At 37.6% G+C, this 25,730-nt stretch overlaps 1 protein-coding gene across 2 annotated transcripts in view; it reads right to left on the reverse strand.

The window, feature by feature from the left end:
• Nucleotides 1–2,883: 2,883 nt before the first annotated feature.
• Nucleotides 2,884–25,730, reverse strand: part of MAEA (macrophage erythroblast attacher, E3 ubiquitin ligase) — a 145,026-nt gene continuing 122,179 nt past the window's right edge. For both annotated transcript variants that reach the window (XM_074229973.1, XM_074229974.1), the window contains 4 exons: nucleotides 23,211–23,319; nucleotides 16,178–16,311; nucleotides 4,420–4,615; nucleotides 2,884–4,049 (listed from right to left, as the gene is read on the reverse strand). In XM_074229973.1, coding sequence (XP_074086074.1) covers nucleotides 3,954–4,049; nucleotides 4,420–4,615; nucleotides 16,178–16,311; nucleotides 23,211–23,319 — 535 coding nt within the window. In that variant the 3' untranslated portion in view covers nucleotides 2,884–3,953. The remainder of the gene's footprint in view (nucleotides 4,050–4,419; nucleotides 4,616–16,177; nucleotides 16,312–23,210; nucleotides 23,320–25,730) is intronic.

Consider the following 25,730-nt stretch of genomic DNA (forward strand, 5'->3'; position numbering starts at 1 on the left):
AAATACTGAGACTCTTTGGAAGACAAGCAATCAGAATTTACTTGATGTAAAGACCACTCAGTAATTTGAGACCTGGCTCTGCCATTTTCTGTATGACTTTGGTCAGATAATGTTCTGTCTTTGGACCCACTTTTTCCTCCAAGGGGTTGGACTGATTAGTTGTGATACCCCTTCAGTCATTTCTCTTTGAACCTAAATTGACCTGATTCAAATATTCTATAATTTTTAATTGTCTCCACCTACTTGGACATGATCCATGCTGTCAATGTCCCTCCCCAAAGTTGCTCAAAGAATGAAACATATTACTAAAGATGGGATCTGATAAGGGCAGTGGGAACAAGAATATTACCTCCCCTGTCTCTGAACACCAGAATTCAGATAAGTGTTCATAATATTCAAACTCACTCTCCATCCTTACCCTCCAACTATTGGCAGTCTATGATGCAGGGTCCTGACCATTGTCTCTTATACAATGGGGAAGGGAATGGTACTCACTTCCGCACTTTACCTATGAGGAATACTGGGAAACCTTGGTGGAGCTGGCTGCAGCAGGGGGAGCAGAGGAGAAAAAACAGGATTCACAATCAAGGCTCACCAGCTGTAGAATAGTGAACAAAGACCTGAACTTGCGAGTGAGGAAAACCTTGGTCATCAGCCACTAATTAGACTTAGGGAAATCACTTCACCTGTTTCATCAGTTTCATCTTCTGTAAAATGGGGATAGTAGCATCTACCTCATAAAATTATGAGAAACAAAAATTAAAAACGCCTCATCCATCTTAAAATTTAATAAAAATTATTATTCATTTCAAAGCATTGAGATCTGAATGAAGATACTGACCTATTATTCTGAGAAGGCTTACTTTACAAGCATTTATTTATATTATCAATAAGAAAATTAAAAATCTGTCCTTTTTCAGCCAAGTGGGGCTCCTGGTTTACTGTTGGAAATGGTGGACAGGGATAAACATTACTTTTTAAAAGTTTTCCCTTTTCCCTCATATTTTCTTTATGACAGTGAAATATAATAAAGAACTTCAGATTTATTCTTCTGACTTCAAGAATGCTTAAAAACCCCCCAAATAAACCCTAGCATTCTCACTCCATTCTGCTTGCTTTCCCTACCCTCCAATGATAGGGGACAGTCACTGTGAGCTCCCTTGTTTTCTTCCAACTGTAAAACTTCAATATATTTAACCTTAGGAAGTAGCAATTCTATTCCTGGTCAAGGCTAATAACCTTTCTACCCTGTCTTTTCCAATACTTCTATCAATCAGATCCTCTCTTATGTCTTTGAACTCTTCCTATTGGCTGTCCTCAATTTAGTTCTTCTCAGTCCTAGAATTTGACAATTTTACCTCCCAATTCTACTCCATGTGTTTCTCCAACCTACCATAACCTAATTTTTGAAACAAAAGTTATTCCGTCTATGTCAGTTTTTTACAGTTTCTTCCACTCACCATTCAGAAATAACTTTCAAGTTACCATTAAAGATCTTCTAACTAAATGGTTCATTTTTCAGTCATCTTCCTTCCTGTTATGAGAAAGCATTTTGCAAAGTTGACAATTCCTCTCCCCTTGATACTATCTTCCTTTGTTTCCATGAAACCATTCCTCCAAAGAAGTAGTCTGGTATAGGGGGAAGAGTGCTTTGATAAGGAGTTACAGGAGGAAGGGGTCCATCTTCTTCATCACCGGCAGCAACAACTGCTGACCAACTGCTACCAAAAGGTTAAACATAGGACATGACAGGCAGCATTGCTACTTCCAGGCCAGCCTTCATAGCCATTAACAGGGGGGCCAACTTGAGAAGGAACTTGCCATCCCCACCAATTGCCAACCAATTGTCACACACAGTTGCAGGCAACTCCACCTGGCAGAAGCAGCTGGAGGGAAGGAAGCAGCAGGAGGAAACAAGTCAAACCACCACCACCATATTAACCACCCTCTTCCTTCAGATCCTGGTAGGAATAAGCCCAGGCCTCTGAAGCCAAGATCATTGGGCATACTGGCATTACATAATGATGTACGGAAGAGACAGTAACAATGGCCCCCTGCTCCCTAAGAAGCACTGGTTTTTTCCATTTGACTCACTGCTGAAATATTCCATGTATTGCTTAATTGTAGAACAAGGGCCACTAGGTAGCACAGTAGATAGAGCCCTGAAGTCAAGAGGACCCTGAGGTCAAATCCAGTCATTAACCTGACACTAGCTGTGTGGCCTTGGCCAAGTCACTTAATTCTGCCTAACATCCAGGGCCCTCTCCAGTTGTACTGGTTCATATCTGGCCATTGGACCCAGATAGCCCCAGAGAAGAAAATGAGGCTGGTGACTTAGCACAGTTCCCCCTCACTCAAATCCAATCTGTGCTTGTCAAGGCATCACTTCCCTGATGTCATGGTCTTCTTTGAGAATGAAGAACCAACAATTGTGGAACTTGCTTATGCTGCATGTGTAGGAAGCAGACATAATGGGGAAGACAACACAAGAGTGCTTACTTTTTGTATTAGTATCCCTAGTGTGTTGCACAGGATTTAGCATTTCAAGTGAATGCTTTAAATTCACTCATTCATTTTGCTTAATCTTTTGAGAAAAAAAGAAAAATGGTCAAAAATATGGCTGATGAAAACACAGAATTAGGGGCAGCTATTCCCTGGGACAGAGGATAGAGCACTGGACTTGGAATCAGGAAGACTGGAGTTCAAATCCAGCCTCAGACACTCGCTACTTACAAGTTGTGTGACTTTGGGCAAGCCACTTAATCCCAATTGCTTCACAAAATAAAACACAGGATGGGAGTGGAGGGATGGTGAATGGGACAGGAAGAGAAATCACATGAACTGAATCCATATGGGGTCAGAAATACAATACTTTTGTATAAGTAAGAAATGGAAAACAATTTTTATTAACATGTTTTACATTTACAATTTTTTTATTAGCTAATCAACATCAACATGCAAAAATAAGCGCTAAATACAAACCTCTACAATATGGTTTTGTTTAAGCTACAATGGTTGGTTGGTTGGTTGGTTTGGAAAAGTCATCAGTAATTGTTGAAGCTGAACTAGTAGTTTCTGCAATGAATAATATTTAGACCCTAGAGTTATGTTACCATCCTGCAAGGCCTCTTCAGAAACTGTCCAACACTAGCTGATTTTCATGTGAATACATTCTCAAAGCAAGAAATAAGGCAGTAGCACTAATGATTTTATATTAACCCCTATGCATATAACTAAGAACTTTAGAAAGACTTTCACATGAGGAGGGCAAACTGGAAGAGTCTATAAAAACAAGCAATTTGGTTTGCTTGCCATGCTATTTTTTTTCTTGGTATTTTGGCAGCATCTTTAAGCTTCTGTTTGGAACAAACAACTTCTGCTCAACTCTAGGATGAAGTCATTATCTCATGATCATCACATCCCTGGAAGTGCAATGTCTTAAATTCAGTACTATTAGCACTTCCCTATAGGATCCACAGAAAAGAAAGCAAGAAGCTCTCATGGAGAAACCCTCTTGTTTTTCCATGTATGATCATTAGCAAAAAGGGAGAATAACTGGAAAAACAAATGGGGAAAAGAATTAAGTCATATTTTTAAGTGGGTCTGAAGGTCCCTCAGTGTTTAAGTCATCCTTAAAAGAAAATTTTTTTTGAAAGATTAAAGTACTTTTCAGAAGCATCAAATTTGTGACTTATGTTACAAAATCCTACCAATCAAAACGTTGTTTTCAAGTACAAACTTATTAAGTCATATTTCCTCTCTTTCTAAGAGTAGTTATTGTTGCTCATTGATCTTTGGTCGCAAGAAACAACATTGCCACCGACAGGTCTGATCCTCAAGATGGCACATTATGCTTCTTCGCCACACAAGGCCATGCCCAAGGAGGCAGGCCACCCCCTACACTGTGTCCCATTCCAGACGGTACTGGCACTCCATTCTGGGGCCATGGGGATTTACATGATGTATACTTTCTCAGCTTGTGAGAAGTTGAAAACTTCTTTGGTTCTTGGGCACACGACTTTGTCATCTTGACGAATGGAAAGCAAGGACTGAAAAACAAGATCAATAGTGAATGAATGCAAACAAATCAAAATAAAAGTGTTCCACAATTCAGAAATCAGGCTATTGAGGTTAAAATGAGGCTGTTTTATAAAAGTCCTGTAGAGAAGATGAACTTTTCAAATAGAATTCTTAAACATTCTCTTCTCTCCCCTCTGAATCTGCCACAAAACATTTACTTGTGTCACCCCAATAGAACTGAATTTGGTTGAGATACAATTTCAAAAATAAGCTTAATGAAAAAACAAAGGAAAGTACAAATCCTGAACTTTACAGATTCTTTTTATCCATATGTAGGCATAGTGATGCTCCTTGATTTGAAGCAATGGAACACTGAAAAAGAACTGAGAACAAACTTACATTATAGCCATAGACATATCCATTTGGTAACATCATGGGTGGATTGTTTTCATTCATGACATCTCCAGAAATCTTGCAGACGAGCCGGGAGTTAGCACAATGGGCCATGGGCAGAGGCTGGGCCAGCTTGTTCAGTGACTTGCTACACACGGGGCAGTCTGGGTTCTTTGAGCTTCCATCTTCTTTATAACACTGTCTGTTTCATGTGTTAAGGAGTCACAGCTCAACAAGGATTGCAATTATTAGAAAAAAATAAGGCAACAACACAGTATAGTGCAAAGAGTATTTTTGTTTTAAATTAGGAAACCAAGGCTTAAGATCCAGGTTCCATCCTTATTACCTGTAAAACCTTTGGCAACTCACAATAAGGCTTGTAAATGAAGACATTTTACCAGTATGAGTCTACATCTCATACTTTAGGGAAAGGGAACCATTTACTTTCTTGAAATACCAAAGTAAGCCTAAATGTTTTACCTTTCTGGCATTCCCTGTCCAATAGGTCTAACAAGAGAATATCCCTCTCACTCTCTGACTGAACGAGACATCTCCTGCCTCTTCTGTCCCCTGCGGTCACAGTGCTCTGTTTCCTTCCTTCAAGACCCTGCTGAAACCTCACTTCCTCCAGAAAACCTTTCCCAGACTTTCTAAATTCTAGTGCCCCCTCTCCAATTTAACCTCTAAATTGCTTGTATGTACATAGTTGCTTGCATGTCATTTCCCTTATTATACTGAGCTTCCTTCCTTGGGAGTAGGAATTGTCTTTTATCTTTCTTGGAGGCACTAAATAAATGTTTAGCAATTGACTGAAGCTAGTTCAAACAGGTAAAATAAAATTAATTCAAAGTGCCTGAATAAAAAATAACCCTACCTGTCCCTTTGCCATCAAGATCCTCCCCCTTGCCCATCCCCATTAATTTGCTGATCTGCACAGTGCCTGACCTGGATTTGAATTTTGTATTCAACAATGATTAGTCCTGAGAACGTGGACAAAAAAAGGTGACTTCTCTAAGGTTCAGTCTTCCCTTTATAAAATGAGGACATTGAGGATCCATGTTTGTAAAATCTTCTACCCCCTAAATGCAATATAGAAAAATCAGGTGTGATGATGAGGGTGACCATCAAGAGGTCTTTTAAGATTGATGATGATTTGCCCTCTCTAGTTATGGAACTGACCTTTTAGCCTTGAAAACTTCCAAGCTTGGGCAGTTCCCACTAGGGTGGAAAGTTTGCAGTCCTGACCCAGGGATATGTTTTGTATAAGCCATTTAAGAAACAGCTTAACTGAGTTTTACTACAGAACAAATTACCAAGTCCATATAAAACTGGACAGTAATTCTGGGAGATAGGTGTTATTATCGGGAGTACAGCAGTAGTAGTATAGGTCCTCCATCATGACCTAGAGCTAGAACTCCCTCATTTTACAAGTCCCAAGGTTACAAAGTCAACAAATCTTTGGCACAATTAGAATACATGTATTTTGACTGGTCAGTCCTTTTTTGATTGCACTATGTTGCCAAATTTTATATATGGGAGAAACCGAACCTCAAATGGGTGACTAAGTGCCCTGTCCATGATCATCTCTCTCAGAAGTATCAGTCTTAAAAGTTTATGACTTGGTCATTCCCCAAATGATAAATGATTAAAGGAAATGAACATGCAGTTTTCAGATGAAGACATTTAAGCTATAGTAATATCCCAAAGAAATCATAAAAAAAAAGGGAAAGTCTCACATGCTTAAAAACATTTATAGCAAATGGAAATTGAGGGGATGCCCATCAATTGGAAAATGGTTGAACAAATTATGATATATAAATGTTATGGTGTACTATTTCCTTAAGAAATCATTAGCCAGGGGCAGCTAGGTGGCACAGTGGATAAAGCACCGGCCCTAGAGTCAGGAGTACCTGGGTTCAAATCCGGTCTCAGACACTTAATAATTACCTAGTCATGTGGCCTTGGGCAAGCCACTTAACCCTGTTGCCTTGCAAAAACCTAAAAAAAAAAATCATGAACCACAATTGCCTTGCAAAAACCTAAAAAAAAAACCATGAACCATCAGACTTTAGAGAAGCATGAAAACACTTGTATTACTCATGCTGAGTGAAATGAGCGGAGTCTAATGCAGAGTATACTATGTTCACTTTTTAAAAATTTCTTTTGTGATTTCCTTTTTTTTCCTAGTGTTTTTTTCTCTGCCCTTAGTACTAATTCCTCTTTCATAACATAAGTAAAATGTTTGTTATAACACAAATGTACAAGTACAATAATGGAAGGGAGGTTGGTAAAAAAACATGAAACTTACAAATTTGCAAATGGATAAATGTTGTAAAACCATCATTGCAAGTAATTAGGAAAATAAAATTTCAAGTAAAAAATGCTATCTACAAACAAAAATCAAAGAAAATAAGCATAAATTATATGGATAAAACAAAAAGAATTTTGATTCAATTCCCTGGTTACTTAAGGAAAATCTATTTTGGTTTGAAACATCTGAGTAAAGAATTAAAATCTGGCTTTGGAGTCAGCATTGGGACTGACATTTACTAGCTGAGGACTGTGGGCAAATCAGAACCTCTTTGTGTCTGTTTCCTTGTTTTTAAAATGAGGACAGAGGGGTGGCTATGTGGCGCAGTGGATAAAGCACCAGCCCTGGAGTCAGGAGTACCTGGGTTCAAATCTGGTCTCAGACACTTAATCATTACCTGGCTGTGTGGCCTTGGGCAAGCCACTTAACCCAATTTGCCTTGCAAATAAAATAAAATAAGATAAAATAAAATAAAATAAGGACAGAAATACTCTCTACATCATAGGGGGATGTAAAGAAAGTTCTTGGCAAATCAGTGAGTCATAGAAAAGGTATACTCATCATTATTAATGTCTATAGAAATAACAACAGTAGCTACTGCATTTATGCAATACCTGAATATGCTTTAAAAAATCTATTTTTAACCTCAAACACAATCCTTATGAAATAGGTCCTATTATTATTTCCATTTACACTTGAGATAACTGAGGCAGGCAGAGGTTCAGTGACTCACCATTCACGACTGCTTGAGGCTGTATTTGACTTCAGAATTGACCTATTCCATGTCTCTCTACTCTGCAATCCAGCTAGCTGATTCTTAATACACAAAACCTTTTGCCCTCAGGAGTCCCCCCATCTCTGCTGAATGAAGTACATTTCATTTCATTATCAGTTCTCTTTTCTTTACTTCATCTTCACAATACTCATTTTCACTTCCTATTATAGTGCATTATGGATAGGAGAAGAATTTATGAAAAAACAAGAGAGCATTGTGGGATGTAAAATGTAACTTTGATTACATCAAATTAAAATTATGTATAAATAAAACTAATGAAGATAAGATTAGAGGGAAAGCAGAAAATTAGCAAAAATTTTTTAGAATTTCTCAGCAACTGAAGCTGAGTGAGATGAACAGAACCAGAAGACCATTGTACACCATAATAGAAACATGGGAGTAGATGATCAACTTTAATGGACTTGTTCATTCCATCAATGCAATAATCAGGGACAATTTTAGAGCACCTGTGATGGAGAATATCATCTGCATCCAGAGAAAGAACTGTGGGCTTTAAAGAAAGACCAAAGTTTTCAATTTTTTTAAAAAAAGTGTCTTGGGGTGGCTAGGTGGCGTAGTGGATAAAGCACTGGCCTTGGAGTCAGAAGTACCTGGGTTCAAATCTGGTCTCAGACACTTAATAATTACCTAGCTGTGTGGCCTTGGGCAAGCCACTTAACCCCGTTTGCCTTACAAAAACCTAAAAAAAAAAAAAGAAAAAGAAAAAAAAATTCTCAGCTAAAGATCTCATCTCAAATATATAGCAAACAGAGTCAAATTTGTAGTATAAGTCATTCCCTAACTGATGAATGGTCAAAAAATACGAACAAAAGTTTTTGGAAGAAGAACCCAAAGCCATATAGAATCATATTTTTAAAATGCTCCAAATCATTATTAGTGAAATGCAAATTAAAACAAATTTGAGGGGGCAGCTAGGGGGCGCAGTGGACAGAGCACCGGCCCTGGAGTCAGTAGTACCTGAGTTCAAATCTGGCCTCAGACACTTAATAATTACCTAGCTGTGTGGCCTTGGGCAAGTCACTTAACCTCATTGCCTTGCAAAAACCTAAAAAACAACTTTGAGATCCCTGCTCAGACCTATCAAATTGGCTAAAAATGATAGAAAGAGAAAATGACATGTTGGATGGGAATTGGAAAACCAAAACATTGTTGATGGAACTGTGAAATGATCCAATTCATTTTGGAGAACAATTTGGAATTATGCCCAGAGTTATAAAACTGTGTACAGCCTGTGACCCAGGAATGGAGTGTTTCCTAATGTGATCAAGCTAAAAGGAAAAGAACATTTATGTTCTAAAACAGTTAAAGCAATATTCTTTGGGTAGAAAAGGACTAGAAATTCAAGGTAGCCCCAACAATTGGGAAATGGTTAAATGAACAAATGATTGTGATGGAATATTACTGTGTTGTAAGAAATTAATGAGCAGGTTGATTTTTAGAAAGACTTGCATAAAATAACAGAATGAATGAAATGAGAAAAACAATAGAAATCACCTACATTAACAGCAATATTGTTTAAAGAGAAATTGTGAATGACAGTTATTCTGAGTAAAGTAGATATTCAAAGCAACTAAGGAATTATGAAGGAAAATGCTATGCATCTCCAGAGAAAGAACTGATATATGGAAATATGTATTGTATGGTGTCACATTATTAAATATTAACCTTCTCTAATGTAGAGGTGGGAGGGAGAAACAACTTGGGAATAACAAAAAATTTAAAAAAAAATAGAGTTCATTAGTTGTGGGAAATGTTATGGGTTCCATATGCAGTGGCTGCACACACAAACACACACACACACACACACACACATAGATAGATATATTTGTTGACTGTACAGACAGGCTATATTCACAAATTTTTGTCTATCATTTTATCATTACTTTGTTTTATCTTAAAATATTGTTGGAATGATCTGGCTTACTTTGTTTCATGTCCAGTTTCCCCCCTACATTGTGCTTTGTTTATATTCTTCCATTATTTCCTCCATTCTGCTCTGAAAATGAGTTTGTATGCTAAACTGTGATTGCTATTATCTGTCAAGTTCTTGCTTGAAGATAGTGATCCTGTCAGTGTTGGAAGAGATGTGGGAAATCTGGGACACTAATACATTGTTGGTGAAGCTGTGAACTCAACAAATCTTTCGGGAGAGCAATTTGGAGTTACGCCCAAAGAACATCAAAAATGTGCATACCCGTTGATCCAGCAATACCACTACTGGGTCTATACCCTGAAGAGATGATGAAGAAGGGTAAAAACATCACTTGTACAAAAATATTCATAGCAGCCCTGTTTGTGGTGGCAAAGAATTGGGAATCAAGTAAATGTCCTTCAATTGGGGAATGGCTTAGCAAACTGTGGTATATGTATGCCGTTTCTATTAGAAACCAGGAGGGATGGGAATTCAGGGAAGGATTTGCATGAACTGATGCTGAGCCAGATGAGCAGAAACAGAAGAACACTGTACACCCTAACAGCAACATGGGGGTGCTGATCAACCTTGATGGACTTGCTCATTCCATCAGTGCAACAGTCAGGGACAATTTGGGGCTGTCTGCAATGGAGAATACCATCTATAGCCAGAGAAAGATTTGTGGAGTTTGAACAAAGACCAAAACTGATTACCTTTAATTTAAAAACAACAAAAACAAAAACAAAACAAAAACCAAAAACTCTGCTACCTCTTATACTTTATTTTTCTTCCTTAAGGATATGGTTTCTGGGGGCAGCTAGGTGGTACAGTAGATAGAGCACTGGCCCTGGAGTCAGGAATACCTGAGTTTAAATCTGACCTCAGACACTTAATAATTACCTAGCTGTGTGGCCTTGGGCAAGCCACTTAACCCCATTTGCCCTGCAAAAACCTAAAAAAAAAAAAGGATAAGATTTCTCTCTCATCACATTCAGCTTAGATGAATGAAAACATGGAAACACTGTAAAGACTAATAGACTGCCGGGGGTGGGGGGTGGGGCGGAGACAAGATGGAGACAAGAACGGATCCTGTCTTAGGCACTCTCTCAGAAAACACATAAGCTAAGGACTCTAACTAAATTTTTGAGACAGAACCCACAGAGGGACCCAGTGCGGCAGTTCTCCTACTCAAGGTAACCTGGAAAAGAGCAGAAAGGCTCTGCTCCCGGGGTTGGAGGGGGGTGGCCCACCAGAGCTCATGGTGGGGGGGGGGGCGTGGGGGCGGTTCCTGAGCTACGCCTTGGGGAGCACCAGTCACAAATTGGGGGAACAGCAGGGAGACCTCTACCAGAGCCAGCCTGTGAAGTCCAGGCCTCAGGGAACACAGTAAGGAGCCAGTAAGCAGGAGCCCCAGGGCATGAGCCTATTGAACCTAGGGAGGGGAGTGAAGAGAGAGACTCCCCAGCGCTGTCCTCTGCCTCTGTGGCTTTGACCACATTCAGATCCTGATCACAGTCTAGGCCCCCCTATAGAACTGCAGGCCCCCCCCCTCAGCCCAGTGGCAGAGGGGGGCACAAATGGTCATTCACAGACCAGGAGGGAGGACAGAGCCTCACATACCGAGTGCCCCAAAAGCTCAGGAAGCACCCCCAAAACAGGCTCAGGCTGGGAAAATGAGCAAGCAGAGAAATAAGAGGAACACCATTGAGAAATATTTTGCAAATGAGCCCAAGAAAGATCAATATATGCTCAGTCTGAAGATGAGGAAGCACAAGCTCCTGCATCTAAAGACTCCAAGAAAAACAGAAACTGGGATCAGGCTATGACAGAGCTCAAAAAAGACTTTGAAAATCAAAGGAGAGAGAAGAAAAACTGGGAAAAGAAATGAGACAGATGCAGGAAAAACATGAAAATGAAGTCAGCAACCTAGTCAAGGAAATCCAAAAAAATGATGAAGAAAATAGCATGCTAAAAAACAGCTTAGGTCAAATGGATAAAACAGTTCAAAAAGTTATTGAGGAGAAGAATGCTTTAAAAAGCAAAATTGGCCAGATGGAAAAAGAGATAACAAAGCTCTCTGAGGAGAACAAATCCTTCAGAGAAAGAATAGAATTCAGGGAGATTGATGAATTTACCAGAAACCAGGAATTAATAGTTCAAAACCAAAAAAATGAAAAATTAGAAGAAAATGTAAAATGTCTCATTGAAAAAACAACTGATATGGAAAACGGACTTAAAAAGATAATTTAAAAATTATTGGAATACCTGAAAGTCATGGTCAGGAAAAGAGCCTTGACATCATTTTCAAAGAATTACTACAGGAAAATTGCCCTGATATCCTAGAAGCAGAGGGCAAAATAGAAATGGAGAGAATCCACTGATCCCCCTGAGAAAGAGATCCCAAAAAATCAACCCCCAGGAATATTATAGCCAAGTTCCAGAACTCCCAAGTCAAAGAGAAAATATTACAAGCAGCCAGAAGGACACAGTTCAAATATCGTGGAGCTGCAGTCAGGATCTCACAGGACTTAGCAGCAACTACATTGGAAGCTCATAGGGCTTGGAATAGAATATACCAGAAGGCAAAAAAACTTAGAATGCAACTGAGAATGAACTACCCAGCAAGGCTGAATGTCCTCTTCCAGGGAAAAAGATGGACTTTCAATGAACCAGGGGAATTTCAAATGTTCCTGTTGGAATGGCCAGAGCTGAACAGAAGGTTTGATCTTCAGATACAGGACTCAGGTGAACCATAGAGATGGGAAGAGAAGGGGAAAATATGAGGGACTTGATGATGAACTGCATGTATTCCTGCATAGAAAAATGACACTAAAAATACTCATATGAACCTTCTCAGTTAATAGAACAGGTAGAGGGAGCTTTTATAGTTGAAGCACAGGAGAAAGCTGAATTCGAAGATAAAATATGGTGTAAAAATGGAGTCAATAGAAAAAAGGGAAATGTAATGGGAGAAAGAAAAAGGAGAGGGGGGGAATAGGCCAAGATATTTCATATAATAAGATTTTTCTTTATTACAATGAGCTATTGTAATGATATGGAAAGGGGAAAGGCAAGGGGGAATGAGGGAGTCTTTGCCTCTCTTCAGAGGTGGCTAGGAGAGGAAACAGCATATATACCCAATGTGGTATAGACATCTGGAGTAAGAAGGAGAGAGAGGGCGGGGGACAGGGGAAGGGGGGGATGTGAATGATGGAGGAGAGGATGGACCATGGGGGGAGAGTGGTCAGATATAACACATTTTCTTTTTTACTTCTTTTAGGTATTTTTTTTTAGGTTTTTTTTTTTTTGCAAGGCAAACGGGGTTAAGTGGCTTGCCCAAGGCTACACAGCTAGGTAATTATTAAGCATCTGAGACTGGATTTGAACCCAGGTACTCCTGACTCCAAGGCCGGTGCTTTATCCACTACACCACCTAGCCGCCCCTCTTTTTTACTTCTTGCAAGGGGCTGGGATCGGAAGGCCTGTCCGGGACCATAGGGCCAGATGGATGCTGGCCCTAAGGGGTGGTATGGGGGCTCGGGGCCTCTTGGCCCCAGGACCAGGGATCTGTCTGCTGCCCCACTCAGCTACCCTACAGCAGAGTCAGAGTGAAAGGAGAGAGAAAATATAGTAAATGGTAGTGGAGTAATACAAAAGGAGGGAGTTGGGATCAGCAATGGCAATGGTGAAAAAATATGGAAACAACTTTTGCCATGGACTTACCATAAAGAATGCGATCCACCCGTGACAGAGTTGTTAGTGTTGGAACAAAGACTCAAGCACATTTTTTTGTTATTATTATTTGGGGTGGGGGTGCAGGGCAGATGGGGCTGGGTGGCCTGCCTGGGGCCGCATAGCAGGGTGATCTTTGAGTGTCTGAGGCCGGATTTGCACCCGGGTGCTCCTGGCTCAAGGGCCAATGCTCTGTCCGCCACCCGGCCACCCCTACTATTATTACTATTTTGTTTTATTTTGGGTCTTTTTTTCCTTCTTTTTGGTTTTTGCAGGGCAGTGGGGATCGGGTGGCTCGCATGTCATACGGCTGGGTGACTGTTGGGTGTACGGGGTAGATGTGGGCTCGGGTGCTCATGGCTCCAGGGCTGGTGCTCCGTCCATTGCGCCACCTGGCCATACCTACAATTATTACTATTATTTTTTTAATTTTAATTTTTTCTCTCCCCTTTATTGCTCAAGCAAGTCTATATTTATGGGGGGGAGGGGGTATTTTGTTTACTCTTAAACAAGAATATTTTATTAATGTAAAAAAGTTATTTGTACAAAATGAGAATAAATATTTAAAAAAGACTAATAGACTGCCTTCTGTGAGGGGTAGGGGGAGGGAAGTTAGATTAGGGGAAAAATTGTAAAACTAAAAATAAATAAATAAATCCTATAAAAAAAGACTAGTGATCCTGGATACTTTGGTTTTCTTGTTGTGACAAATGCTTTTTGTATCAATTACATTTTTTTAAAAAGAAGTAGCAAGAGCCAAAAAATGGTCCTTATCTTTATCCATTTCCTACTTTTCAGCATCAACAGCTTACCTGAACAAGTTTATTCTGTAATAACAAGTTATGACAACTCTATGGTGCTTTTTCATCTTTTGTTTTTTTATATAATTAACATTTTCTCTAATCCAGCTGGTGTTCTGACCATACAGATCAATGATTTGGAGATGATTCCCAAACTAGCCAAAATCTGTTTTCGGTTTGTTATTCTTGTGATCAAATCATTTATGTGCCTGAAAATGAAGAAATACTACAAATGTTAAAGAAGTAAGACTAAAGGTCAACCCAGTAGTACTGGAAATATGTATGAAGCACAAAGTGCTTGATTCAGAATCTGGAAGATCTAGACTTAAATCTTGCATCTGATAATTAGTGACTGTCTGATTCTGAGTCAGACATCATCTCTCTGGGACTCAATTTCCTCATATATTAAATGAGGCTTTTGTTTCAGATAACCTGAGGTTCTTTACTCCTTCAGATCTATGATCTCTGACCTTTATAGTGGGAGCTAGAGAAGAAGCCAAAAGTCTCATTTCTTAGGAAGGGTGGGGTGATAATAACACATGATGCCTATGAAAGCTAAACTCTTACTTTGTTTCTGTTTTTTTTTTATTTAAGGAAAATGTTGCTTAATGCTGGAAAGGATGTACACAAAAAGTTAGCAAAGAGAAGAAACTCAAGAAAGATGGTGAGGATGAAATAGCCCCTAGTATTTTCAGTGAGTTTAAGTCACTAGTTCAGGATGAACTTCATCAAAGCGTAATAATAATAATGCTGTTGTTCAGTTGTATCTGCTCCCATTTGGAATTGCTCAGCAAAATATTCGGCCATTTCCTTCTCAAGCTCATTTTACAGATGAGAAGACTGAGGTAAATGGGGCTGACCTTCCCAACACTGAGTGTCTGAGGCCAGATAACAATTTGGGAAGAGTATGCTTCCTAATTCTATCCACTGCATCACCTAGATGTCAACAACAACAACAACAATAATAATGGTAATAAAAAGATAAAAATAGCAAATTATCATTTCAGTATTCATCCTTTTTTATCTCTCTGCAGCATGACAGCCCAGAACACCCTGTCTTTCTTTACATTATCTCCTCCACAAGTCTTTGTGACACTTTTTCTGCCTAGCAATTTAAACATTTCCAATCTCCTTTGCTGATTCATTGTCTTTGTTATGTTTTCCTAGCAGGAGGAGATCCCCAAGGTCCTATCCTAGCCCTTTCTCTCTTTACCCTGTCTTACTTGGTGTCAAAATCTCATGGGTTTAATTATCATTGAAATGCAGATTTTCAAATCTGACTTCAACTATCTACTGGATGTTTCAAACCAGATGTTCTGTAGGTATTTCAAACTCAGTAGATCCAAGATAGAACACATCCTTTTTCTCTAAAGCAATCATCCTTCATAACTTCCCTATTTTTGTCTAGGGCACCACATCTTTCTCATCACCAAGTTTGAAATTTTGGCATTACTCCTGACTCCTTACACATGGTAAAAGGGTCAAGTTTGAACTTGGTTCCTTTGGATCCAAATCTAGAACTTTCAGTGATAATAGCTGAGCAGTAGAAGGATTGCAAAGCATTTTCTTCTTAATGCTGTTCAGATTGCTACTATCCCTCTATCATTATTCTAAAGGTAAGGAAATAAAAGCCAGAGAAGGTAAAGTGATAAGTAAGCAGCAGAAGGTAGGATCCTTGGCCTATAGCACTTCAGATATTTTTTCTGCTTGTATTTCATTCTACCTAGTAGGAAATTTTTTCATGCTTATGTTTTCTCCTTCTTAGCTGAATCCTTGAAGATAGACAGGGACCCAGATACTAGGCTACTGGCAATCTCTGAATGCTCAGCTCTAAACACAAGGTCCTGGCCCTATGTTTAAAGCTCTTTTGATATAACTGTTGGATGATGGGGCTGGAGTTTAAAATCAGATATTCTGACTTGAAGTCCTGTTGACTCTTTAAATCATACAGCAAAATCTGGCAAAATCTAAGCCCCTCTTAATACAATGACACAAATAATCATAAACCTGTGTTTCTTTAAAAATCAGGCAAAATTCAGCATTCATTTCATCTCTTCTATCATATAGAAAACCTGTTTATCCAATGACATTCAGTAATTATATGAAAAAAGTTTAGTTCTGTAAAATAAAATTCACATTGTTATTTTGATGAGAATCAAAAACAAACAGGTTTATATTTCATGTTCTATGCTCACAATTTGCAGAAAGGATACGGTGTTTTTATAGCAGAAAGGCCTGCCTGGAGTGTGATGGTGAAGACTGAGTTGTTTCCCAGCTGATGTAGCCTGTAATTATCATACCTAAATTGCTGGATCAGCATCCTCCATCGGGCAGGGTCCAATAGATCCTGTAATGAAATAAAAGACTAGAAAGAAGATCCTTCTCCAGGGCCAAGTCTAGATAAAATGCCATTTACCCTCTATGTAAAATTTCACAGAATGCTCCATATTAATTTCTACCCAGATACTCTGAGTCCATCAGATAACTAAATAACCTGACCATCAAAAAAAAAAAAGGATTTGTTTTAATACAAGGGGTGAGAAGGGGGGCAGCAGGAAAAATCACCAGGTAACAATCATAAGTATTTCATTGGGAGACAAGAGGAAATGAATTTTAAAATGAAAATATTTTTTTTCCAATGCAGGCATTTACAGTACTGAAGGTCATTATTGAAACTTTGTTATTTTTATGCTTTGATTTAAAACCCACTGATGTGACCTTAATATTCTGTATTTAATTTTCTGGAATGTTGGCTTGGTTATGAAGCGAAATTAATACTCTGGAATGTCAGAGTTTTTCAAACTACTGGGAATTAAAACACATGACTGAGCAAACTTCTGTTAAAGAAATAGAAATGTTTTAAGTCCAGTCAGCTCTGCTGCATTAAGTACCCAACAGGAATCAAGCAACAGAAACAAACAGTACCTAACAAAACCAAACCACCAAACCTAGTATTTCTAGAGTCTCAAGTTTGAGAAGACAGAAGATAGATGAATCCTTCATTTCAGAGAAAAGACTTGTTACTGCAAAACATTATGCAATGTCTGGCTAAGAAAACAGTTTAATCTAAACTGCATTTAAGTCTATGGGATTTTTTAAGAGGAAAATCCTGTTTAAATTAACCCTGTTCAATAGTTAAAAAAAATCTATTTTTGGTTGGATGAGATAGAATGGAACAAAACCGACATCCATTCCACTCCCTAACCCCAATCCTTGATTGTCCTGGAATTGTGCCTCAAGTAAACAGTTGGGTTATTTAATTCCAAATTAGTGCCACAGATGTTCTTGTATTTGGAAGGCATGTTGGTAAAATCCACACTCAAACCAAAGATTTTTTTTTTTTTAGGTTTTTGTAAGGCAAACGGGGTTAAGTGGCTTGCCCAAGGCCACACAGCTAGGTAATTATTAAGTGTCTGAGACCGGATTTGAACCCAGGCACTCCTGACTCCAGGGCCGGTGCTTTATCCACTCTGCCACCTAGCTGCCCCAAAGATTTTTTTTTAAAAAACATTAATTCTAGCAATGTTTTCTTTCATTTCTCATAAAATATTTTTGTTGGACACAATGAAAATGAAACATTAAGCACAGAATCAGAATAGCCTACAGATTCTGAGTCACCACCAAGAGAACTATTTTGATTATGAAAAGGCTCCAGCTTTTGTCTTGGAATGGTATGAATTAATTCACAGTATACAAAAATGCACATATATAGACTTAATTAAATGCCTGTACCCAACAAAGAATTCACAGACTTAACAATGTTTGCTCTGAAAAACTGCTTTCTATGCACTCTCTGACATGTGACTTCTGTAAAGCTAAGTATTTTGTATTTTTAATTGCCTCTGGGAGTTAGTATGTACTCAATTCCCAACTCTATCTCACTGTGGAGCATGGAAGAAATTTTTTTTTCTACAGGTATTTTTTAATTTTAAATTAATTTTGGGAGGTTACATTTTAAGTTCTGAACTGTCTTTTTCTCTCCTTACTCCAAACTAGAGAAGGTCATCATTTGACAAAGATTTAAAAATATATGTAAACTAAACTATGCATACTTTTATTTATCATCCATAGGTATGTTTTAGAAGGTGAAGAGAGAAGTCTCTCAAGAGATGGCTAAACATTGTGGTGCTTGCCAAAAACTTCAAGCTTCTCTTGGCTAAGGCTGGATAGTATTTCTGCTACCTCTACCCTACCATGGGTACTTGCTCTCTTTTAAACATTTATCTAGCACATTTATTTGGGGGGTGGGTTGGGACATGAATGATTTAAAATTTTCTGGGCTACTCAGGTGCTTTACAGGTAGGAACAAATGGCCACTAGGGCACTGCTATTTTTTTTTAGGTTTTTTTTTTTTTGCAAGGCAATGGGGTTAAGTGGCTTGCCCAAGGCCACACAGCTAGGTAATAAGTGTCTGAGGTCGGATTTGAATTCAGGTACTCCTGATTTCAGGGCTGGGGCCACCTAGCCACCTCAGAGTACTGCTATTTAACAACCAAATGGCAGTAACACCCAAAGATTATCATTGAGTTTTCTCAGGGTAATGGGATGGGCACCAAGTACTGAAGCAGGTGCCATACCACACCATGTGAAGGGGTCAGAAGCACCTAAGTGTTACATTGTTTTCAAGGTCTTTTTTTTTAGGTTTTTTTTTTGTTTGTTTTTTTGTTTTGCAAGGCAATGGGGTTAAGTGGTTTGCCCAAGATCACACAGCTAGGTAATTATCAAGTGTCTCAAGGCCGGATTTGAACTCAAGGACTCCTGACTCCAGGGCCGGTGCTCTATCCACTGCGCCACCTAGCCAGCCCCCTTTTTGCTCTTCTCTCTAACTTCTAACAGTCTACACATATCCTAATAGATACACGAATTTAGGGTAAGCTTGGGAGAGAAAGCTGAGCTAGGTGGCTTAGTGGCTCTCATCTTTAGGGTTCTATCACCCACAACAACAACAAAAGATGCATGAGGTTAGGATTGGAAGAAGAGAAACTCAAAGGCACAGAATTATCATTGTGTCTGGGGGTAATTTTCACACTGACAATGTGAATTGAATTGAATAGAAGAACTAAGTACTTCCTACAGACCCTGTGTAAAGTGCTTAGGCACAAGACAAAGTCTCTCCCCCTCAAGGAGCCTGCACTGAGATAGGGGGAAAAACAGCACAAAAAGGGCAGTGAAAGAGGACAGAGTTTTGCTATAGGAAGTTTCAAGGATGATGAATAGCATTAAAGGGCAATTTATTAACTTGGTCTTTACAGTGCTGATTTAATTAGTGTTCCAAAAGCTAGACATGAAAAGTAGGAAGTGCAGGGTAGTGAATCAGAAGGAAAATATTGGGATTAGGTCACAGAGAAATGATGCAATGAGAATGCCTTGAGAGTTATTCAAAGAGTGATGTCAAAAGAAGCTAGAGGAATAGCTGAAGGAGCCTACCGGCAAATAAGTCAGCCCTGTTCTAGAAAAGGTTGCTCTTTCATAATTAGAATCACTCTTTTGAACTGGAAAGGCAAAGACTGACACTTTTAATCTAGCTTAATTCAAGGAATTTGAAAGGTGAAAAATAAATGAAAAATTGTTTTAGTCCTAACAGTGAGAACTTTAGCTTAGTAAAGCTAAAAAGGAATGAAAGAACTGACTAAATATTTATGGCTTTCAGGTAAAATTCCATCTTTTTTTTTCTAAAGTATTAAGAAAATAGGAAAAAAGGTTGATTTTTCTGAGGCTTAACCAAACCAATCCTGTCAAATGAAATGAACTGTCAGTCTTGTACTTCTTTACTCATCTTCATAAGAGGAGTTCCCTACAGTGATTAAAATGACAGCCATCTATCATTTCAGAAAAAGTTGCTCTGTTGACCATTTGGTCAAAAGTCTTTTAGAAATCTTGCTGAATGTTTTAAAACTATGTTTCTGACACAAGAATATTTTAATTTTTCTTTTACCATAGAAAGTCTCTACCTAATGAGATTTTGGAATAATTGCATGAGAATGAATTTACCATATATAAACAATGCAATCTGCTGCAATTTGGAGGTATCTTTGCTTAAGAAGGTTCACATTTAGCTTGAGATTATAGTAAAATCATGACAGAAGTAATCATACATTCTTTTTTGCTCCTATCTTGCAATAATAGGTTTGTATTCACTTTATTAAATTTCAAAGTCAGAAATATTCACAATGGGGTGTGGATTGTGGAGTTCTAAGTTTTCTCATTCCTTAGTAAAGGTTAAAACAAGTATATAATTTTCCCCTATTCAATAATACCCTACTACTCCCAGATAAAAAACTTTACTAGGCAATAAAAGACTCAAAATGCTCAAACATTAAAATGAGTAAGAATTCACTGTTAAACTATGACAACTTCATTTTCTTGATGCTAATTTTTTGATATTTAGAAATATTTCTTACAAGACAGAAATTGATCAAACCTTGTGTTTTAGGCTGTATTTCACACATCATAGACCAAGGAGTTAACACCTGCTGGGAGTTTCAGTAATGTTGGATTCTTCAGTTTTCTTGGATAATTTTCTTAGTTTCTTTTCTAATTTGAAAATTTTGACTTGCTATTTTTTTTCTGTCTAAAATACTATTAAATTGCTAACTTAGAAAATTTTATTCTATGTGTAGAAAAGTTCAATGATTAGTCTAATATTTATATGGGAAATTGAACAGTATGAATTTTAACTGTCAAAAAAATGTAACCAAGAAAATTACTTAAGAATTTGCTTTGATGAACATGCACTACTTGGTATAGCCAAATCCTGAATTTTGACTGTCAAGAAAAGAATAATTTTGGTCACATGAGCACATTATTAAAACCAAGCACTGATCTCCTTAGGTTACTAAAATCCTTATGGTGGAAAAGTAGGATGTTGAAATTTTTTTAGAAGACCCTCAAACTTACAGAAAATTCTCACACAATGAAGGGAGTAATTTAAGCTTGAAGTCTTACTTCCACTTACTGTTTTAGCAAAAATGATTGCTTGATTAACTAGGATTCCTAATAAACATGACTCAAAGCCTCTGGACTTCCTGTAACATAAATTGAATGGAAAGAACCTACTTAAAAGTTCTGGTTGATCTTTTAAATGATATGGTCAAATAGAGGCCAGAGAAGCACTACAGAGTTGACTAGAAGAATATTCTCATTTCTGTATCCCTCTCTGTCTTGTTCCCTTTGGCTGGGAGATACCAGGATAACTTTTATATCAGTTTTGCTTCTGAAAGATCACTTGAGTTAATAATGGCCACTAAGTGACCTACTGGAGACCTCTGTCAGGAACTAGTACCACGTAAAAATGAGAACTGTACATCTGATTTGGTTTAATTACAAAGCAATCTCAGCAAAACCTTATGACAGAGTTGAGGTTCTTTTTTTTTATTTCTCTATTAGGACCAAACCTTATTTTTTATCTTTTGATGTCCTGATCTCAGTAATTTGGGCTTAGAACCACAGTCACCTCTGAGTATGCCTCTCCTCTAAATTCTCACATTGAATCAGTTCTAAGTCTCACCAATTCTACTTCTGAAACATCTCTTGTATCTATTGCCCTGTTCCTCACTCCCACTGTTACCATATTTAAAACTCTCATTTAAAACTTACCATGCATGGTCTATTACAATAATTTTCTATTTGCTCTCCATGCCTTCAGGCTCACTCCTATCTAGTTCATCCTATACAATGTCACCAAAAATCATTTTCCTATAGGAAAAGGTCTGAGCACTTCACTATCATGCTCAAAAGGTTTCAGAGGGTCACTGTTGTCTCCAGGATAAAATACAATTTCCCTAGCCTGGCATTTAAGGCCATCTACAACGTGGCCTTTATCTTTTCCTGTCCTATTTCACATCAGTTCTTTTTATATACTTTATCTCCAGTATAGCTGGACAGATATTTCTTCAACTTGATAGTAAGTCTCCAGATTGTGTACTCATGTGATCTGTTATGACCCAATGAGCTCCTGGCACAAAATATTTGCTTAATTAAAGTTTGTTCTGCCTTTAAGAATCCTCTTCCTTCAAATCTAAACTAAGCTGAGACTTCCTCTTCTGTGAATCTTTCTCTGATGCCCCTAGGCCATTCCTACTTGAGCATTTTATCTAGATTATCTCCTTTATCTTTGTCACTCCCTACTTGATATTAGTTCATTCCTAACAGGATGTAACTCTCTTGAAAGCAAGGATTATGCCATTGTAAATCTATGAATTTCCAATGGGTAGCATAGTTTCATATCCACAGCAGGGTTGTTAATTGCTAAATCCTTCAACAATGTCTAGCAGATATATGGACTACTAATAATAGCCAATATTTATATAGGGCTTTAAAGTTTGCAGAGTATTTAATTTGGTTCTCATAGTAATTCACCTTATAAAAGGTATTATTGCTCCCATTTTACAATTAAATAGATTCAGAAGTGATTTTTCCATAATTATAAAACAAGTTAGTGTGAAAGGACATATGGGAAACAGGCCCAGGGTTTTTATTTTGCTCTCTGCATTTCAAGAAGCTGATCAATAAGCATTTGTGCAGTGACTGAATAAACCTCTCTTAGGCATGCAGTGCCTTCCTCACTATATGTTTATCTGGTATCAAAGGCACCTACATTCATTTATGTCTTCCTTGAGTCTAAGTTCCACAAGATCTCCATGTCATTGATTTTTAAAGTAGCAGAGGGCACTGTAGCCTAAAAATAGTTAATTTCTAGGTATATAATGGAATATGCTATCACCAAAAGAAAAGAGAGGAGGCACTTTAGGTGACCGGTTCAAAAACCTGTTTCGGAGTTAGGATGACCTGGGGGTCAAGTTTCACCCCTAACCCTTACTGGCTGTAACTCTGGGTGAAGTATGATCCTGTTGGTGTTTCAGGTCAATTTCTAAGATGGCAAACTGTTGAATGGAGGTCTATCTTCGATAGCAGAGGGTATTTCCTGACTGGAAATTATGTAAATCAATGAAAGCAGGGAAACTGAACTGGGAAAAAAAATTAAGAGTCAATTGTTGCAGAATAAAAATACAAAACCAGAAGAAATCAATGACTATTTTCTTAAAAAGTAGCTATTGGCAGATCAAATGGGGTAACCCCATTATTTATTCTTGAAAAGAGGACGAAACAGAACTTCCTTCTAAGTGGTAGTAACTATGTTTAATAAATAATATATGTGAAAAGAAAACATTCCATTATCACTAGAAAACTATGGAAAGCTATGTAGCTATCCCATTTAGCAGACTATTACACAAATATAAAAGTTACCTTATAAGGAGAGATATGAGTGTCCGAAGGAAAGGCTAACATTCCCATTACTTGTCGAACCTCATCCAACTGACTTCCTTCAGCTTGACTGAAGTGCTTTCTTGCATGTCTAAAAAAACAATTTATAGTATTTCAATCTATATTATTCATCTTAATGAGATGAAAAATAAAAGCAATTGTATAATAAGTATAAAAATGATTAGAAAAAGGAAGGCTTTAACTGAAAACTTATGGATTCTAGACACAAAATCAACAGTAAATAATGTATACAGTAGATATGAAGGAATAAATTATTTTAAGAGTAAGAGAATTTATCACTTATCAATCTCCAAGTTTAAAAATAGTAACATTATATTAATTTTATTTGCTCATTTCTTACAATCTATCATAGTAATACTTATTATTTGATAGAAAACTGGCATAAAAATGAAGAAATCAGATCTGTCTATTCTGTCAGATATGAAAGTGTACCTTTTCATGCAGATCCAAAGGTAGCAAAAGTAGTCATTAACTAGATCATTCCATTTACTAAGATGCAAACCAAGAATGAAATGAACCAAGTATATAAAATACCTCATAGGATGTACTTAAGAACTCAAATTAATCTTTAGAAATGAACTTATTCACATTTTAGCTTCCCAATCATCTGTTCTAAAAATGTTTTCATCACAGAATTATATAGCACAAAACCAATAAGACCCTTCAACCACCAAATAGAAACAAATGAGTTCTGAGCTATTCTTCAATTGTCCAAATGTTTTAGACATAGAAAATGGGAATAGGATGCAGTTAATGGTTTATTTTAAATTTTATCATCATTTTTTAAACATCTTGATTATTTCCTCCGGTATCCTGCCTTCTCCCTCTCCCAGAGAGTTGTCCTGTATAAAAAACAGTATTTAAAAGTTTAAAAGAAAAAGATGGAAACAAATGAACATAACTGCTCAGTATTCCAACAGTATGAAAAGGAGAGCAATGTAGCAATAGATTTGTGAAATTCTGACCTCTGGAAAGGGGTTAGGACAGGTATCTTCTCACGTGTCTTCTGTCAAGTCATTTTTGTGCTTTGAAATTTTATAACATTCATTCATTCAAGTTGTTCTTTCCATTTACATTGCTTCTGTCACTGCACATACCGTTTCCTTAGCTTTGCTTATTTCACTATGTATTGGGTATATGGAGATCTTTCCCTGACTCTTTGTTCATCATTTTTTATAGTACAGTAACATTCCATTACATTCAGGTACCACAATTTGTTGTCTGTCATTCATTTCCTAATCAATGAACATCTACTTTGTCTTTAATATTTTGGTGAATATGGGAACTTTTTCCCCAAGTAATGACATCTTTGAGGGTGTGTTGTGTGGTGGTGGTGGTGGTGGTGGTGGTGGTGTGTGTGTGTGTGTGTGTGTGTGTGTGTGTGTGTGTGTGTGCGCACACATACCTAGTATAGGATATCTGGGTCAAATTAGGGATATTTTAGTCACTTTATTTACTACTTGCTCAAGTGCTTGCACTAAATGACAGTTCGGCCAATAATGCACTAGTGTGTTTTATCTTCCCATAATTCCTCCAACATTGCATATTCCAACTTTTTTGTTATGTTTTGATTTGCATTTTTCTTATTATTAGGCATCTGAAGCCTCCCCCCCCCCCAGGGTTAATAGTTTACAATTCTTTTCAGAAATGTTGAGTCATAAACTTTGAATGATTTATTTTAAAAGCTACTACAATTATGTCACAGGAGTTCAAGATCTAGACGGCTCCACAAAGCTGAAAAGGTCTCAAGTATACAAAATAGCCTTTGTCTGCTCTCTGAGAACCAATTTTTCTATGTACAAGAAGACTCAACAGAAACAGCTGGATTCGAAGTGACAAATCCTTGGCCAGGGCAAGCTATGAAACAAGAAAAAATTATGAAATGCTTCTCTGATCTGAGCAGAAGCCCTCTACTCCTACAGTGTCAAACTGGTAACAAAAGAAACAAAAACCCACAAAATTCAGTATTTTTAGATGGTCTATAAGCACTAATTTAATTGTTGGTATACTAAATGTACAACATGTGTTCAATGACCAACAAGTCCTAAATACTACTAAAGAAATTAAATTATCTCTTCTTTTTTTTAAATTTTTGCAAGGCAATGGAGTTAAGTGACTTACCAAAGGTCACACAGCTAAGTTAAATATTAAGTGAGGTTACATTTGAATTCAGGTCCTCTTGACTCCAGGGCCAGTGCTCTATCCACTGCACCATTAGTTGCCCCAAATCATATCCTTACTGACAATAAATAAATAAATAAAAGTATTAGTGAAAAGAAAGCTGAGATATAAAGGAGGACAATTTATAGATTCTCCTTGTAAAGGCATATAAAAAAGTTGATGGAGATGATTTTATTAGGCATCCAAATGCAATAGAAGCATCATTTCATGGGATACTTGGCTGTTCTATATTGTGATGCTCAGAACAAGTACAAGGAAAATGCCATATATAAATTGGTATCAGAGGATAAAAAGGTGGAG

Source organism: Macrotis lagotis, chromosome 3 (genome assembly GCF_037893015.1).
Source record: "Macrotis lagotis isolate mMagLag1 chromosome 3, bilby.v1.9.chrom.fasta, whole genome shotgun sequence".
NCBI lineage: Eukaryota > Metazoa > Chordata > Mammalia > Peramelemorphia > Peramelidae > Macrotis > Macrotis lagotis.